At 40.8% G+C, this 19,361-nt stretch overlaps 1 protein-coding gene across 1 annotated transcript; it reads left to right on the top strand.

Moving 5' to 3' along the window:
* Positions 1 to 224: 224 nt before the first annotated feature.
* LOC103175502 (FAM20A golgi associated secretory pathway pseudokinase) lies at positions 225 to 18,719 on the top strand. The gene is made up of 10 exons (XM_042342479.1): positions 225 to 534; positions 932 to 982; positions 2,252 to 2,330; positions 4,981 to 5,073; positions 7,326 to 7,441; positions 10,469 to 10,649; positions 11,274 to 11,383; positions 12,549 to 12,630; positions 15,143 to 15,202; positions 15,726 to 18,719. The coding sequence occupies exons 1-10, from the start codon at positions 282 to 284 to the stop codon at positions 15,991 to 15,993; spliced, it is 1,293 nt and encodes a 430-aa protein (XP_042198413.1). The 5' UTR covers positions 225 to 281; the 3' UTR covers positions 15,994 to 18,719.
* Positions 18,720 to 19,361: the final 642 nt, after the last annotated feature.

The following is a 19,361-nucleotide window of genomic DNA, read 5'->3' as shown; positions in this document are numbered from 1 at the left end:
ATAATATTAATGGACAAGGAGAAGGGGGAAAGAGTAGGGGGTTGTGGTTAAACTAGTTAGCTGCAGTGGAAGAGACAGTGCTGTCAAGAACAATATGATGAAAGTCCCCCTCCTGTGTGGTAAACATGTCATGTTTAGAGCAGTAATAGCGGTACAGTCATTTACAGCTAGACATAAAAATAATAAAATTAATCCTTGCATTTGATATAGCACCTTATCACATCTTCGAAACGTTTCAAAGCATTTCACAGAATATACGGTAAAGTGAATTGAATAGAATAATGTATTACACCCTGGCACAAAAGGCTATGCAACCAAGTTGTTCGCTAATTTATTCTCTTTTTAACTCCAGACAAAGGAAAAAAGCACAAGAGGAGAACATAACAGCTCCATATTACAGTTCTCGAGTTTATCTGAATTCTAACTGGCTGAAGTTCCAATTAGCAATTGATCGCGATGCACTCTATCCTCGATCAGACCCTCTTATTGATCGTCTCGTTGAAGATCTAGCAGGTCTTGGCATTACTGAAGCTGGTAAGGGATCACAACATTTCTTTGTAATAAAGTATATAAACTTTATATGGTTTCCAGTCAGCTAGGAGCAACATAGGTTTGCGGAAACAATTTCTTAATCTTTTAAAATAATATTTAACGCAAATTGCAATCATAATCACGTTGATGTCTTCATTATCAGAAGACATTTTGTTTCACTCCTGGGAGCTGGGCATGAATCTTTGTTGACATTCTATCAAAAGCTTTAACTGGTCATATATTTTATTGTGTATTTGTTTGGAAGATGTGACAACTTTCTATACTTTGGGGAGATTTGATAAATTTCATATGAAAATATCGTTTGATATGAAAATATCTTTTGTAAAAAATAAAATAGTTCAGGTTTTATAATCGGCGATTTTTATGCTTACATTTGCAGATCACACTGCTGATGAAAAGGCTTTAAATGGAAAATGTGACTGCAAGAAAGGTACAGTAAAAAGATGTTAAACTCACTTCAAGTTAAAGAGGCCAAATACTCGGGTAGTAGAAGTATAAAGGAGTATGGGGAGAGTGCGAAGCATTGAGATTGAAACATCTGACAGGATTTAATAAACTGGTGGAACAAGTTGATGGGCTGAATGACCTCTCCTGTTCCTGCTTACCTGAGTTTCTTTCTCTATGTTCCTTGGGTTCAATGTGAATTCCTTTATTTGGATTACTGAGCCAAGTGTAGAGCCAGCACTGCTGTTAAGTAAATTACAGAACACTTAAAATATCCCATCATAAGTCAACAACAACTTAAAAAGCACCCTTCACGCGGAGTGGCATTTTGGAGTGTTTAACAATGACAGAATGTGACTCAGTGCTGGGGAGAAAGAGAAGGTGACTGTAGGTACGGGATCGAAGAGGAAAGTCTTCAGTTGTGATCAAAGCCAACCAGTAATGCTCTTTTGTACAGTGATAGACTAAATGAAAGGAATTTGCAACTCTTCATATGAACTAGAAAATAAGTAAAGCCACCAGATGAAAACTGGTGATGGGTGTTTCTGGAATTGTGCCTTGTATGTTTTTGGTCACTTTGAGTGGGCGAGTTTTTACAGACAGCATTTTATTTGTGTTGTGTTTGCACTGGTTGAGAGTAAACTCTACACCCAACCTTTTCTGAAATGGGATGTGTGCGCCAGCAAAAATGAAAAATAACAGCTTGATTTTATTTCGCACAAAGTTAGTACTGTATTGAAAGTGCAATAATCCAACTCACAGTCAATTTTAGTCAATTAACTTTAGGCTTGGAAGAATATAAGGGTCACGTATTCAATCAAGAGAACCTGTTACCTTCCCTTGGGTGAGACGTAAGACTGTTCAGGAGGACATTAATGTTCCCACGGCACTATTCAAAAAGAGAAGTTCACAGCTGTTACTATGCACAAAATTGGCTGTGGTATTAGCCAACAAAACACGCAGTCACTGGCAGTATATCCTGTGAAGCGCATTGGGATGTCCTCATTGCTTGAAAGGCCCTATACCAAAGGTGATGATTATTAATATCATCTTCAATACAATTCCGAAGCTAACGTATCCAGTTCTATTTCAGAGAAATAAACCAGGTTAGTATTCACTGCTGTTCCTGTGCGATCCAATTGGTTTAGGATAACGTGTTTAATTGTTTCCACTGTACAAATGCATCAAATACAAGGATTATCATCAGGATTATTTATCTATTATGATCATTCACTTCCGTGTTTTTCCTCCGAAGTTGTGAAGCCGAGTGGGATCCAACTGAAAATACTCCTGAAATTTCAGAACTTTGGAAAAGCAACGTTCAAGCCTATGAAGTGAGTTAATATTTTGCTAGAACATGTCTCCAGAATCTCGAGACTTTGGGGAGAATCATTCAGATTGAGTAACATTTTCCTCCATTTGAGTGGGGCCACACTTAAAGTGACAATAAAATTCCTACACAGATGTTACAGCTTTGTCTGTGGTGAACCAAAACCTGCAACATCAGAATTGGGCAACTCTTGTCAGTTTGTTCAAAGAACCCTCATGCAAGAATCCATGCCCAATACGTGTCCTGAAGATGCAACATTCTGATCAGTTAAATATTGTCTCTTCAAGCTGCAGAGAGCAATGTCCATCTGAGGATACCTCAATGTGGCAGCTGTCAATCGCTCTCTTCAATGCATCAAGCAATGCTGTTTGAGCAGCTGTTTCTGGACGCTACAAGAGAGTGGGGGAAATGAGACAGTGACTGAAACAGCAGCAGAGCATGTGGCTGAGCAGAAGTAATGGATGTTACCTTACCGTGGTAGAGCATTGAGGGGAAACAGAAGGATATGACCATAGGTTTGTCCTTCAGGTTAAGGTACCTACCCTCAAATCCCTACAGTTGCAGTCATCCATTATCACTTGAAATAAACGCCTGGAATTCCAGGACACCACCCACATGATGGCAGTAATACTGTACAATAAGGTTAACAAAGGTTTTGCCTTTCTTTAATACAGCGATGTCACTCGATCTCCAATTGTCAGACTATAACTGTTATTTTCCATCAACACGCTGCCAATTTCTGGCTGGATCCAAGACTCGCCTAATGGAAAGCAGAGCTGTTCAAACTGGAAAGGTTCCCAGGTTTATTCCCTGGCGCGCGTTGAGTTTGCTGATCTCAGCCAGAGCAGCAAATAGGGGATGGAACAAGTCGCCTTGTTCAGGAGGGGAAAGCCAGTCAGGGTTCCAGCTCCTAATTGGTATCCTCAAAAATTTCGCCCACACAATATGCAGTCAATTCACTTCACAGAATATTCTGTGAAGCGCTTTGAGACATCGCGAAGATGTGAGAAGGCGCTATATCAAGTGCAAAGATTATTTTTATTATTATTGAATGACTCCTCTTTAGAGGTGCACATGTGTGAACAGCAAACAGGGGCAGAATTGGGTTATTACATTTCCACAATCGTCCCTGACAAGGGTCACATGAGAACAAGGACCACTTTGGTAAAGTGCAAGAGACAACTAGCACTGCACCCCATGGAAGGACAAGAGGACTCCAGTGATATCAGTGGAGGGGAGGGGAGGAGAGAACATAGCGGGAGAAATGGTAACTTTGCCCTTTGCGTCACATTTTGTCAAAAACTGCCACGTTGCCTTTTCCTGTCATGTGACTCCGGAGCTACAGCAGACCTGACAGCACACCACAGCCACTGACAAATATAAAAATAACCACAACTTCTATAGACGACAGAAGCTAATAGCCGTCTGCAGCAATCTGCACACACTAACACCATTAGGCGATTCGGATGATTTACCACAAATTATATCCCTTCGATTTAACTCACTCTCTTTTAGCCCAATTCAGGTCAACCTTCAGTCCATGTGCATTTCTGACACATTGCATCTCAGAGTATTGAGCACCAGAAATGTGTTTTTAATGTGGTTTAATTTGCTCAATCTGTTTGTGGGGGTACTGGGTAAACTTGGTTAAATCCCGTGTTAATTCTTGATCTCAGTTCTTTGGAATCCTCAGCCCAATTCTGACTTGCATTATCACAAGATCAGTTTCAAGCTTGGTGTACCCCAACCCTTGTCACTGCACAGAGCCCAGGCAGAGGTGTGTGCCCCCAGCGCAGATCGAACCAAGCTCTTTCAGACTTTTAAACAGTCTGAGTGGACTGGAAACTTACATCTGGAGCACCTGCAAAAGAATTTTAAGTGTTAAGCACATCCACTGGTCCAAAAACTGCCACAAGAGTGTCCGGCTCGCTCCAGTGTTAGTCGGACCATTAATAATTCAAATATAGGGACTGGAACAAATGAGGAAGGAAGAAATTGGAAGAGGGTTCCAACTACAACAACAAATTACATTTGTATAGTGCCTTTCACGTCAGGAGGACAATCAGGGACTGCACCTGAGTTGGTGGTTGGGATCAGGAGGGTTGGAGAGCGAGGAGGATAGGGGTAGGAGGGTGACCGAAGTACGGTCGAAGAGGCGTGTAAAATATAGTATACTGTATACATATGCAATGTGGATGCAACTGCTATTTTGTTGCATAATAATAATAATAATCCTTGTACTTGATATAGCGCTTTTCACATCTTCTAGACGTCTCAAGCACTTCACAGAATATACTGTAAAGTGAATTGACTGCATACTTGTGGGCGAAACGCGGCAGCCAATTGCGCACAGCAGTGTCCCACAAACTGTGATGGATTGAGTGACCAAATTATTATTATTATTTATTTTGGAAGAGATTATTACCCCCGGCAAAGTGATCTGCCAATCGACTAACATTACTATCAGGCGTGTGGAGTAAGGAAAATTGCCCAAGGTATCGTCCTGCCGGGAATTGAACCCAGGTCTCTAGCTTGCAAGGCGAATGCTCTAACCACTGACCTACAGGACTCCACATTTGTATGCTGGGTCCTATATGTTGAAGAAGAATGACTGGTATGGCACTAAGTTACATATACTCCCGTCATCTTTATAGGCAGAAACGAGAAGAAGAGACTCCAGAAGACGTTTTCTATTTTGTCGACATTCAACGGCACAATGCAGAAATAGCTGCTTTTCACTTGGACAGGTATGAAACCATCTTATCTTCTTGGTATCAGTGTATGACTGCACTCAGAATGTTCTAAATATGCAAATATCGCTGGTGAATGCTTCCTGTCTGACTAGTCTGTTGATCATTCAAAGCGATATGTTTTTAAAGTGCCAGACAAACAAGTTCTAACCCACAGAATGAGTGGGAAAGGGGGAAATGGCTCAGATTACCAGTGCCCTTGACAGATAATCACAAGGAACCACTAAGTAGGGTGCTTCAGTGCTTAATATTTGAGCCATCACGTGATTTATTTTTCCATTATTCCTTCTTCCATTATTAATGGAGAAACTAAAACCAGGGGTCACAACCTTAAAATCAGAGGCCAGCCCTTTTGCACTGAGTTGAGGAAGAACTTCTTCACTCAAAGGGTGGTGAATGTTGGAACTTGCTACGCCAACAGGCAGTTGACGCTCAGTACTTGAATATATTCAAGACTGAGATAGATAGATTTCTTATTGCAAAAGGGATTAAGGGATATGGGGATAAGGCAGGGTCAAGTTATTAGCTGGAGTTAGATTAGAAGATCAGCCATGATTGAATGGCGGGGCAGGCTAGAAAGGGCTGAATGGCCTACTCCTGCTCCTACATGTTATGTTATTATACCCAACTTTTTGAAATGATTTCCTTATTCCTTTCCTGAACTCATCACCTTCACTTGCCCTCCTTTAACTGGGGAGGAAGAAGCCTCGAATGACACAGACTCCTGGTATCTGCTAATGGCAGTGCCATTGCTCAATTTGCAGGCAAGACATCATAGCCTGGATCCTGTTAATGCAAAGCGACAAATTCATCAGGAATAAGTAACTGTTTCGGACAGAAATGCCTGCTTGCCAACAAGCTGTCAAAATCTCAGTGTCCAACAGGTCAGTGAAATCGAGTTCAATGCACTTATTGTAATGACGATTCTGGCAGAGTATGTGAGGCATAATTTATTTGGATGAGTTTCTTTCTGAAGGTTGTACTTTTCAAGACCTTTCATAAACATTGTTATTGTACAGACTGCAGACTGCTCACATTCCAGCTAAAGCTCCAACCGCTGCTATTATTAGGAGCACCACTTAAAGCAGCTCAGGCCCCGCAATCATACAAGCTTCCCCACCCTGTAGGATCACACGGTCTTTTAAGTTCAATAAAAATACAAAAAACATTTGGGGGGAGGGTGAGCATTATTTTCCCTCAGTTTATGTTTCATTTCTAGACTCCAGAGGAGTATACAGGAAATAGTAAGCAGTTTGGATCTCTATAAGGTGCGACTTATAAGCATCTTTTAGATGGCGAGTTAGTGCAGAACACTCTTTAAAGAGCACTGGACACAGTGCTTTGTAACTGAGACAAGTGTGCTTGCCTTGAGGCAAGGGTGGGAAAATTCTCTGCCTCTCAAAGATTTAAAGCCCACCGTTGCGAGTTGCTACGTACAGCACTCCAATTAAGAAGTGCTGGATCACATTTACAAGTTAAATGGACGTCCGTCTACTTCAAAGAAAGGTAACCTGTTTCCAATCCAAAATGGTTAGCTGATGATAATAATAATAATAGTAATCCTTGTATTTGATATAGCACCTTATCACATCATTGAGATGTCGCAAAGCAATTCATAGAATATATTGTAAAGTGGAGTGTGGATGAAACACAGCAGCCAATTGCACACAGCAGTGTCCCACAAACAGTCATGGATTGAGTGACCAAATTTTTATTACTATTTATTTTGGAAGAGATTATTATCTCTGGCAAAGCTATCGGCCAATCGACTAATATCTGGGTTCCAACTTCCTGCTAGGTAAACAGAGGTGGGCAGAGCAAGGAAACTTACCTAAGGTTTCACCCCACCCGAGAATCGAACTCGGGTCCTCTTGCTTGCGAGACAAAGGTGCTAACCACTACAGTATGGGACTCCAATACTAGCGATAACACTGCCGTTACACCATTGGAAGCTGGGATCAGATTCATCACACTCCAGAAAAAATGTGACCTTTCTCCACTGATGTTCTTTAACCTCTCAAGTGACGAAGCTCATTGGGCTCATTGAGGAAACCTGGTCAGATACGCTCAGAACATGAGCAACACACAGCTTGTTTGGATATTGTTATCTGATGTGCTCTGACTGCTCGGGACTTTGAGACCTTTGTAAGGCAGGGCAAAGGCAGAAAAAACCTTTGTTCCCACATACACACATACATACTTTGGTCATTGCAACGTATCTTACAGTTAACCTGTACTTTCTGTTAAAGAATTCTCGATTTTCGTCGCGTTCCTCCGGTTGCTGGAAGGAGACTTAATGTAAGCAAAGAAATTCGAGACCTGACAAGGAACGAAGACTTGAAATCCACATTTTTCGTCTCACCAGGTAATAAACAAGCGACATGACATGACTCAATCTAGCTAGTCCGAAACAGGACGTGCTGAATGACTGCACAAGGCATAACTGATAGAATTTTGGAAGGTTTGTTTGATGGGCTCATTGCTAGAAAAGTCTACCTTAGGATTGACCTCACTATAGATATGAAGCTAGGTTCAATCCAACCACCATTAAACAATGCATTTTCCATCAACGATAATAATAGTAATAATTCTTGCAATCGATATAGAGCCTTATCAAGTCTTCGAGCCGTCTCAAAGTACTTCACAGAATAGACGGCAAGTGAATCAGCTGTGTTTTTTTTGTGGGAGAAACCCAGCAGCCAATTGCAATGTCCCCCAAACAGTCATGGATTGAGTGACCAAAAGATACCAAAAGAAGCCAATGAAAAACAGAACAGTGACATTTTTTGGCGGATAAGCTCCAAATGCAGCTTTTTTTCCATTTCTGTTGTGATCAAAGGTCAGCTGTCACATGAGACCTTTACGTTACTATTTTACCTGATGATCTCAGCTTTTCTTTGTACAGATAGATATAATGAGCACATCCTGTTACATTAGTGCGAGTGATGTATCAATAGATTCCTTAGTCCTTGGATTTTTTACCCTCTCTTTGTTTAACATTGAGAATTGAGTGAAATTAATGTAAAAGTTTAGCCTCCATACGCTCTCCCTGGGTGTTCAGAACTACAAGGGATCAGTCTGACAGTGAGAGCCGTCACATAAAAAAGGCAGTCAAGATTTCCAGTTGAAATGGTGAAAGAAGGACTTTTCTTCTAAATAACTCAAGGTTAAGCCACATCACCCAGGGAACAAAATTCAACATATTGGATACTTTTAATAGACAATATAAACCATATTTTGAAACCACAAATCAATACAAAGGAAGAACAAAGTGGATAAGCAGATTGCAAACCACAAAATACTGCAGACGCTGGAATCTGAAACAAAAACAGAGAGAGCTGGGAACATTCAGCAGGTCAGGCAGCATCTATGGAGAAAGGAAAGTGAGTCAATGTTTCGGGTCCATGACCCTTCGTCAGAAGCAGATTGCAAGTTTGTTTGTTCCCTACATTACAGTGTCCTGTCCTATCTCTTAGTACCGAACTTTTATGAAGGAAAACAGGAGTCCGTCTCAACCTTAGGTCTTCAGAAAATATGTTAGGTTTTATTTGATTGTTCTTTTCCATCGGCGGGTAGAATTGTTGAAATATTCAGCCATTGATTTGCAGCAAAAAAAAATTTATTAAATTCCACATCAATAATAATTTCTTACTTTCCCTCCCTAATCAACTTTGTTTCTATAACAACAACTTGCATTTATATAGCGCCCTACTTGCAGGGGAGAGTCCCGGAGCGCTTTGAAATAATTATTTAATAATGATAATAATCCTTGAATTTGGTATAGCGCATTTCATGTTGGAAGGAGATCTCAAGGCATTTCACATGATTTGCTGTGAAGTGCAATGACTGGGTATTTCCAGCACCTTGGGATGTCCTCCTGACGTGAAAGGCACTCTGCAAATGTATTTTGTTGTTATTGTTGTTGCTGTGGGCGAACACGGCAGCCAATTTGCGCACAGCGATGCCCACAAGCAGCCATGGAGTCAGCGACTAATTTTATTTCGGGGATTGTTGGCCAACATTGTTCCAGACAGTAGATCTATCGTGAGCATCCTATTGGCACTTCTTGTGAAGTCTGAAGTGGGATTTGAGGGATAAAGAGGATAAAAACATTAAACGAGAAAAGGACAATCCACCCAGGTCTGTTCATAAACTGTTCCAACCGAATATTGCCTTCCTCCAAAGTTTCTGGAGCAAGCAAAATCTGCAGAATATTCTTTCATCTTTGCTATTCGAACCTGATCTCTTTCTCTTTAGATATTTGCCTGCTCACCTCCCACCAAAACCCTCAGCATAAGCTGTCTCTTCATCTCATACAGCATCTCAGACGTTCTCCTTGAAACCTATTCGCAAAGTAAATGCAACAACAACAACTTGCACTTATATAGCACCCTCCACGCAGGGTAGTGTCTCAGAGCGCTTAAATATCCATTCAGTTGATGGCACGGCAGACTCCTCCAACCAAAGCAGTTTACGAGCTTGCTTTTGTTGGGGATCTGTCCCATGTGAGAGAGAACTTTGACAAAAGAATCATTTATAGAATTTAAAGGCCATTTTTCGAAATGAAAAGAAAATGTTTCAGCGAGGTTAGGAGTACAGTTTCTTTGGTTGTAGTCATGGTAACCTGGCAATATTTGCTGGACTTCAGGCAATGGAAGCCTTACTATCTCAATAGGATTAAGCCTAGATTCACGATCAGCTCCTGCACTGTATTAATGTGGCATCCTTCATTACATTTTGATGTTTTGAATATCTGTTGAACTGTTGTTTGATTTTCTCCCCAATCGGCAAATATGCAACAAATTTCATTAGGTTTCTACCTGCTGACACAAGATAATAATAATAATAATCCTTGCATATGATATAATGCCTTATCTACCTGTTCGCTCTCTCCACCCGGCCCACCCCACTCGTTGAGATGTCTCAAAGCGCTTCACAGAATATAATGCAATGAATAATAAATGAATTGACTGTGTATGCTGTGGGCGAAATGCGACAGTCAATTACGCACAGCAGTGTCCCCCAAAACAGTTGTGGATTGAGTGACCAAATTCTTCTTTTTTTAAAGGGATTATTACCCCCGGAAAGTGATCTGCCAATCGACTAACAACCGGGTTCCTACTTACTGCTAGGTAAACAGAGGAGTGTGGAGTAAGGAAACTTGTCTAAGGTTTCACCCTGCCCTGGAATTGAACCCAGGTCCTCACACTTGCGGTAATATTGATAATCACAGGGAGGATTGCAAAGAGATAGCTGCCCAACCCCTTAACATGTGAATTGAATTGAGCCCACTTTGAGTACCCTGATTTTAGTGGTGGTTATCGGAAGATAAAGTGCAGACCAAGAAATTAGTTTTAAGATTAATAATGTTCCTATCTCCATTCTTTCGCAGCCAATAACGTTTGTTTCTTTGCACGGTGTCCATATATGTGTAAGACGGAGTATGCAGTGTGTGGGAACCCAGACTTGTTGGAAGGGTCGATATCTGCCTTCCTCCCAGATCTCTACCTTGCCCCGCGAGAATTTATTCCACACCCATGGAAAAGATCCTACACTTTTGCTGAGAGAGAAGAGTAAGAGGCCTCATTTGCTGTTACACACCGGTTACACTTAGGCAATTATCTTTCCTTGAAGTCAAATGTGAATTAAATCAAATGGAACTTTACTTGTGCGGGACTTTCAAGAGTTCACAACCTCCCAGAAAGGATTTAGATTGTTGAATATATCAATCTTTTCCATTCTTTTGTTATGTACAATATGTAGAAAAATACAGGACAAGACAATTAAAGTAATTGATCTGTCCTACCGATCAACAATATTAGTCATGTTGATAAGGGGAAGCACAACAGCAACAATATACTCCTACGAAGAGTAACTATATAAGTTATAGTCTCCCGACGTTTATTTTGGGACATTGCCTCAAAACACTTTACAAAGACTTAGCGAAGACAAGTCAGCAATCCGTAAAACTGAAATTTGCAAATACAATTGGACCCCACTCACTGGGAATAGAGTTGAATTGCCACGAAGTGCCATCTATTTGCTGGGAGTCGGCAAACAGTGGTTGATACGCATCATTGACAGATGTGACAAATTCCAGTCTAAACCTTGTTTGTGTTCAGGTTATGACCCGCTGTTTGAAAGTGGTTGAATGTCAAGATGTTTCTACAATTCCTGACTTTGTTGTTTTCATCCAGGTGGGAAACCAACCCAAGATATTGCGAGAAAATTAAACACACACCTCCGTACGACAGAGGCACCAGGTTACTGGATATCATCGATATGGCCATATTTGATTTTTTAACAGGTACATTGTTCCAAAGAAAATATTTTCCCTTGTGCTCTTTCTGTTGGTGTTTGTAAAAAAACTGCATTTGTTGCCTTGGCTTACGTTGGACACTTTGCTGTGTGTAGATTTACTGAAGTGAACCTCCTATCCAAAGCACCTCAGAAATTGAAAGCACAACATTTTCAACAATATAGGGATGATGCATTGAAATCCACCAGAGGGAGCCCACCTTATAAAATCCACGACTGTTGTGTGATACTGCTGTGCCCACAAAATACACAGTCAATTCACTTTACAGTGAAATCCTGTAAAGCTCTTTGAGACATCTCAGCGACGTGATAAGTCGCTATATCAAATGCAAGGATTATTATTTCTTCATTATAAAAGGGACTGCATTCGATTCAGTCACCTTCACCATCTCAATCCATCCTCCAGCTGGAACATGCCAATTGCTAGTAAGAATCAAATTGATGCCTTGATCCAGTTTATTCACCCTCTACTCCCTAAACTGATCTTGACTGTATTGGAATTTGAGATGTGATGACCGTCATATGGTTTCAATTCCAATTCATTTGGATGCTACTGCAGTTTCGGGTACCCAGAAGATCTTCACTTAAAGCTGAGAATCTGCCTTCAACCTATGACTATCAGTCGAAGGCTGAAGAACATTGATCCACAGCGACAATATCACTGAGTTTCTGAACATTTTTTCTTTCCAAGTATGGCTATTTGTTGAATAAAATCAATGCCAGAGACGAGTACAGTAATAAAGGCTGTTTGATTCATAACAATGTCGAGATAAAAAGCACGAGTATAAATTTGTTTTCACTTTACTGTCAATGATGTTGCAGCTTCGAAGTCTTTGGAGAGTTAAACTGTCCCGATTATTTTATAACTTCCTTCTGCCTCGGAAACTGAAGGATTTAAACTAACATGCATCACATAGCCAGGCAAGTCACTCCAAGGGCACTTTCAAGGATATTAATTGCATGTTCAAGGCTTAATGTTTCAAGTGAATTATATCTCTCTTGCAGTATGAATAAAACTGACTCATTCAGAACTATGTCAACTCAGCCACAGCGAAAGTAAACGTGCAAATGGTTTAATTCGTGTCAAACCAGTGATCCCAACCTAGGCTTTTCCTATTCGCTAACCCTGTGCTTTTTTATCAATGTTTTTTCAGGAAATATGGATCGACATCACTACGAGGTCTTTGCAAGATTTGCAAAAGATGGTCACATCATCCACTTTGACAACGCCAGGGGGTAAAAGCTTCCTGTATTTAAAATCCGTAGTGTTATTAATGTCAGCCATAGCACAGCCCAAGCAAACCAACGCAGTCATTTTACTGTAACTTACAACTCCTGAACAGCACAAATTCACACAAGACAGAAGCAGGTTGCGAGAGATTCATATTAGGTCGTCTCTTCTGCAAGTTTGATCCTGTCCTTTGTGTTTAATGAATGAATGATTTGTCCATTGTGGAATACACACTGGCGCTGTTTATAGATTTAAGGAGGAGCAAATAATTCTCATATCATGGGATTAGCCACACGACTGACTGTTGCTGTTGCTTCGGGCTAGGTCATTGACTATGTCCTCTGAGGACCAGCTGAAATGCATGTCTATCATGAGGAATATGAATGAACACTGTGGAAAGAGCATATGGAATCATTGATCTAAAATACAAAAGTTCAAAAATACAACAGACAAACTCATTCAGCTCTCTCTCTCTCTCACACCTACACAAACCCCCACACACACACAACAGTTACATATCTTCCAGTTACATATCCACACACGCTCTTACTTTTTTTTAGGTCAGCCAGGTACCTCACACGCAAGTCTCCAAATCAAACTAACAATAATTCTACAGATGTATAGTTTCCTATACATTTTTACTGGTGAACAGTTGAGTGCTTCAAAATGCCCCACTTCAAGGGCAAACAATGCTGAGCAAACATTTAACTGATGGTCTATCCACTGAGGATACTCAATCAGTTGTCTAAATTACTATACTTCATTGGCTAGCCCTGTCTGAAGGCTACTTTCCTTTAATTCTTCTCCTCCTCTCACAGTTGTTTTAAAGAAGAAAATGTTAAACAGATGTCAGTCAACGGAGACAGCCCCTGGCTCCTGATTAATGCAAAATGCCAATTTATTGATGGCTGAGATTGTAAATAGCAAGCAGAAAAGGATTGTATTGACGTGTTTCAGAATCTGAGACCAGGCAATTGCAGTGAGATGTGCACTGAAGACTCACAGGGGCTCAATGTTAGTGGGGGGGAGGGGAACAAGTCACCAGGCAAGTTAGGCGCATGGAAAATCACCAGTAAATGGTCACTATTTGTGTGCCAACAAATGTGAAGGCAGCCAATCAGTATTTATTACAACTAGCCCGGGCTAGCTGTGCAATTAGCCAAACCCTTAAACAAGCAACACTGCGTGGAGTGGGTTTTGTGGGTGAAATTCCATTACACTTGAGCAACACTGCTTGCAAGTACAAGCATCCAGATGAAAGGCATTTGAAGCTCTCCTGTGATTAAACATGCTGCTGAAAGGAGCAATAGCCTCCTGGGTTCGCTGAATGTTATTTTACAGCGCGGCGTTATGAGCAGATGACTCGTGTGCCTTCCCCCCATTATGCCGAGTGGTTGATTTAACAATTGTATTAGTTTTCCACGCGTCTTACCAAAATCCAACAGCAGAAAGTGTCAGAACATATTTGAGATTATTGATAATAATAATAATAATCCTTGCATTTGACATAGCGCCCTATCATGTTGTTGAGGCATCTCAAAGCGCTTCACAGAACATATTGTAAAGTGGATTGACTGTACTTTGCGGGCGATACACAGCAACCAAAAATAAAGCAATGGGGTGCAATTTGTCTGCTCCCATGTTACTGATAAGATGCAGGGTTCATGGTGCACAGGCAGCAGAACACGAGTTGCATTGTTCTAACTTGCTGGTTTGTGTTGTAGATACCCAACACACTGCACAGCTTCCTGCGTCAAACTCCCTATGACGCCACTAAAATCTGCCTTTGTTTTATCAGCCAGCTCATTAATTGGTTGTGGAAAGAAAATGTGCTCTTTGAACCTCTGATAAGTAATTTGAAACCCCCCTGGCAACTCAGCACTTTAAGTTAATTGATCCACAAACTTATAAAACCCAAGCAAACCAGTACTTGCTTATGTTCGTAAGTATTGCTCTGTTGTGCCGCGTACATACTATGACAGTAATAATCCTTACATTTGATATAGCGCCTTATCACATCGTTGAGACGTCTCAAAGTGCTTCACAGGATCTATGGTAAAGTGGATTGACTGTATATTTTTGTGTCACAAACCTACATGTTTCATTAGCTTAGTTATGTAACTGTGACATGATCCCACTATTTGTGGCAGCAACAAAAAGATTCAACAGTACTTTATGTATGTATTTTATATAGTCGGTAAGGGATGTATTGCAACAATTTGTCTAAGTCATGAATTGGCACCAAATCCACTTGTTTGTTAGATCATCCTGACCAATCTAATTGAGATCAATCTCAAGACCTACCTTTTTGACTGCACATTAGGTCATCTTTCCCCTCCCCAATCCCCGAAAACCCTCACTGTCAGCTCCGGGTGCCAAGCAAGAATTGTCAAGCTCCCTTGGGATGTCCTCCGAATGTGAAAGGTCCTATATAAATGTAAATTTGCATTGTATTGTAGTTGAGCGCTAAAGTGTTTTTAACTCTGATGAACTAAGTTATAATTCCATCTTTTCTAGGTTTGGGAAACATTCACACGATGAACTCTCCATCCTGGCTCCCCTGGCTCAATGCTGCAGGTAAACAGCACACTGTTACAGGAGCGGAGATGTGCGATTTTGTTCTTGACTGAGCCTGAGGCTTCTCTGTTAAAAAATAATCTGCAGCAAAGGAAATCACTCAACGTTGCTCTTTCTGCAGCCCCTCAACAACAATAACAGTTTCCATTTCTATAGCGTCCGTCACATGGAGTGGTGTCTCGGAGCACGCCACTTATAATAATGATAATCCTTGCACTTGAACTAGCGCCTTATCAAGTTTTCGAGACGTCTCAAAGTGCTTTATAGAATTCACACTGTAAAGTGAATCAATTATATCCCATGGGCGAAACGCGGTAGCCAATTGCACACAGTAGTGCCCCACAAGCAGTCGTGGATTAAGTGACCAAATTATTATTCTTTTTTTAAGGGATATTACCCTCAGAAAAGTGATCCGCCAGTTGACCAACCACACCGCCAGTTGACCAACTCACCGCTAGGTTGTAGGCTCAGGGCAATATTGTGGTACAAACGCTCTCTCATTGCTGTGTTGTCCATTTTGCAGGGTAAAGAAGTCAACACTGTTTCGCTTGCAGCTCTTGACACAAGAAGAATACAGACTGAGCGACATGATGCGGGAGTCCCTCCTTGGTGACCGTCTGGCTCCCGTGGTGACGGAGCCTCATCTGCTTGCCCTCGACAGGCGTCTGCGTGTGATATTGGACACAGTCCAGAAGTGCGTGCGCAAGCACGGGCAGGAGGACGTAATCGAGAACGACATGGGACATGTGTTTGACGGCGTGAACTTGAACAGCACATCGACGTCTAGGTAGCTGATGGACACCTTCCCTGCCATCGTCGTAAGCAGCGTGGATCATAAACCAAGCCTTGAGGAGAAGAGCTGAATCCTCCATATTTAAAAGGAAACCTCGGTTCAAGCAGCTTTGTGCCAGTACCATTTTTTTCTGATGACACGGTTAACCTCCAGAAATAAATGCAGTTATCCCGCCTCGAGAGGCCACTTTCACCAGGTTTATACCTGCCCCCACATCACAAAACGTTCAGTCGCACGACTTCCAAAATGTTTCATCGTTTCTGAATCAGATTCTGCTATGTTACATGCCTGCACTGGCCTCCCTGGTCTGTAGCGTGGTATTGGCCTGAGTCTACAAGGGGAGCAGCTCCTGTTTGGCAGTGCATTCGAGAAAGATGGGAGATGATTAGGGAGAACTGATTTTGTCCATCTCCCGCTCTCCTACAGATGGTCACTTCACTGGTCACTCTAACCATCTCTCATCTAGCTTGTTCTTCTTGCCCACATAATGTTAAAGAAAAACTTGCATTTTGGCATGGAACACTTTATATCGGGGTGGTTGGCGCAACGTCTCAAAGCACTTCACAGAGTTTACTGTTAGGAGTAGTGACTGTTCATTTAGTAGGCAAATACAGTAACCAGTTTGGACACTGCAGCATCCCACAAGCAGCTGCGAATTGAAGAGGGTGATGTTTTGATTGAAGATTTTTATTTTTAAAGCTAACTAAATAAGTGATTTTATTTCTCATCCTCTCTGTGAGAAGAACTTTCTTTCTTTATTTAAAAATATGCATTGTTAATATATTTATCAGTGTCATTTTGCTGATCCTGGCTGACCTTTCACATATGATCAGAAATTCACTATATTCCCTAGGAAATCGAGATCACAGTTGTCTTATCCTGCTTGAAACTGAAGACAACGTCCCGTGTTGTATACATAAAAAACTGTCAACACTCGAATGGTATGAGGCATGAAGGCACTTTGTTTCCTTTCCCTGTAGGCAAGTCAGGCCACAGTAAGTGACTGGAAATCAGGTTCACAGTCACACCAACCATGAGCTCAAAAGAAGGGAATATTTGCTACAAACTACAATCAGACCAGTTAAATATAGCACTTATTTACACACTGCAAATTTTAATCAATACACATTATGAAAAAAAGCTTCAAACCCTTGGATGGAGATTGACAGTTGCAGTCTGGTACAGATGTTCAGTACTATGTATTATACAGCAGTTGGATGACGGTTACTCAGACGTCTGATCTCTGATTCAGTTTGAATTTTCTGATGCCTGCTTCCCGTTCAAGGGCAGGCAGGTGATGGGTGCACATTTGGTGAACGCATCAAGCAGTTGTCACTGAGACATGTACAACAATAACAATAATAATAATAATCCTTATAATCCTTGCATTTGATATAGCACCTTTTCACGTCTTCCAGACATCTCAAAGTGCTTCAAAGAATATACTGTAAAGTGAATTGACTGTATGTATTGTGGGCAAACCATAAAGCAGCAGATACAAATGAGGTGTCAGCTTTTATCTGGGTTGGTGCCTGTAAAGTATTCTTAATACAGCCCAGGATTATTAATACAGTTCAGTATCGTTAGTGCAGTACAGTATTAGTGCAGCGCAGTATTATTAATGCTCTATAGTATCATTATGGCAATACAGTATTAATGGTAGAGTATTAATAGTGCAGTACAGTATTGATGCAAATTCTGGCCCAACCTCTACTCTTCCAGTCTTAGAGTGTTGCTTTTTATTCATGTTGAACACATTTTAACTTGTCCAACAAGAATAAAAAACAATGCTCCAAGATTGCATTACGGAATTTTTCAGTATCAAATGCAAAAATTATTATTATCATTGTCAGTGATTAAAACATTTTAAAAAAAGTTAACTTTTGAAGACTGAAAATGATCAAGAGTCAATGATCAAATGAACTATTTGGGAGAATACTTCAAAATTTAGAACTCATCTCTACCAAAACTTATCTAATATTAAACTAAGGTTAATAATAATAGTTCAGTGATGAAAACAACCGGTAATAGCTTTCACATTTCATCAGAGAAATAGGAAATCGGAGTCAGAAATTTTAAAAATTGTTCTACTAAATGTAATTCAGTATTCCTTGTTATTCAGTAATGACTGCAGCGAAAGGACTGGCACAGTGACAGTGTGTTGAAATTTTACTCTGGTATGCTGCATGTCTGTGCCAGCTCTCCTTATTTGTGCCGTGATTTTGGCTGAGACCTAATCTGGTGGATCATGGGAGAAGCAAACATCATCTGAACATCAGACTCCTCTTACAGGGCTAGTCTGTCTCCAGCAGTGGGCAGTGTACCTCCTAGCATCATGCTAACTTCATAGGACATTTGTTACCAAATCAAACAATTAATGCTGCTCAACGTTTTGACAAGAATTCCTTATACGTTACGAGTTCTTTCGGAATCTTTGCAATAGCCTTGTTCTTCTTACCGTACAGGCAGTGCAACCTTCAATGCGTAAGCAAACAGAAGGTTTATTGGTGAAGGGAATTAATAATGATCACAAGATGGCAAGATTGCTCTGGATGGAGAATGCCCATCACCATTTGATCTCATCCCTTAAGAACACCCACCCTACCGTCCCCCCAGCCCCCATCACTGCATCAAGCTGCTTTTAAATGAATCTCGAGTCCAGGCTTGTACCACCTTTCCTGGGAACCTGTTCCAGTCAGATTACTCTCTGCCTCAAAACTTCCTGGTGTCTGTTCTGAAATTGCCCTTTACGACTCTAAACCTATGTGCTTGATACATCCCAAAGTATTGATCTGGGTTTACTTTTTCAATCCCATTTAAAAATTTGTACACCTCTATGAGGTCCTGTGTCATCTTCTCTCATGGCTAAGAGCCCAAGCTTGTCTAATCGTTGCTCATAATGCTTCCATTTGATACAGAGCTTATAATGTGGCATCATCTTAAGATCTAAAGATGAAGCACAAAAATGCCTTTTCTTTTTAAAAAAAACCAAACATTATCCAAAAAGATCATAATTATAAACATCTGGTGCTAACTCTGAGAGTTATTAGCTGCAAAGAAATTCCAGAAATGAAGAAAATCACCTTTGTCGTTGGAGCAATATCCGTTTCTTGCCTGTGCAATATTTTTCCAAAGAGTTCTAATTTATGTGGTATTGCTTCAGCTTGGTTTAAAGTAGTTGGGTAGGGAAAAAGAGGGCTTAATTTAATTATAAGTGCGGTCACAAAGCAGTCATTTCACTCACGCTGTCACCAATCATCAGCCAGGGCTGGAAAGGGTTGTGAAATGTACGCGTAGTAACATTCCAGAAGTTCTCAGTGAAAATAAATGAGTTGGCTGAAAGCAGGAATTGTGTTGTTCTTCCTT

Source organism: Callorhinchus milii, unplaced genomic scaffold (genome assembly GCF_018977255.1).
Source record: "Callorhinchus milii isolate IMCB2004 unplaced genomic scaffold, IMCB_Cmil_1.0 Scaffold20, whole genome shotgun sequence".
Taxonomy (NCBI): domain Eukaryota; kingdom Metazoa; phylum Chordata; class Chondrichthyes; order Chimaeriformes; family Callorhinchidae; genus Callorhinchus; species Callorhinchus milii.
This window is presented reverse-complemented; position numbering and strand designations above follow the sequence as displayed.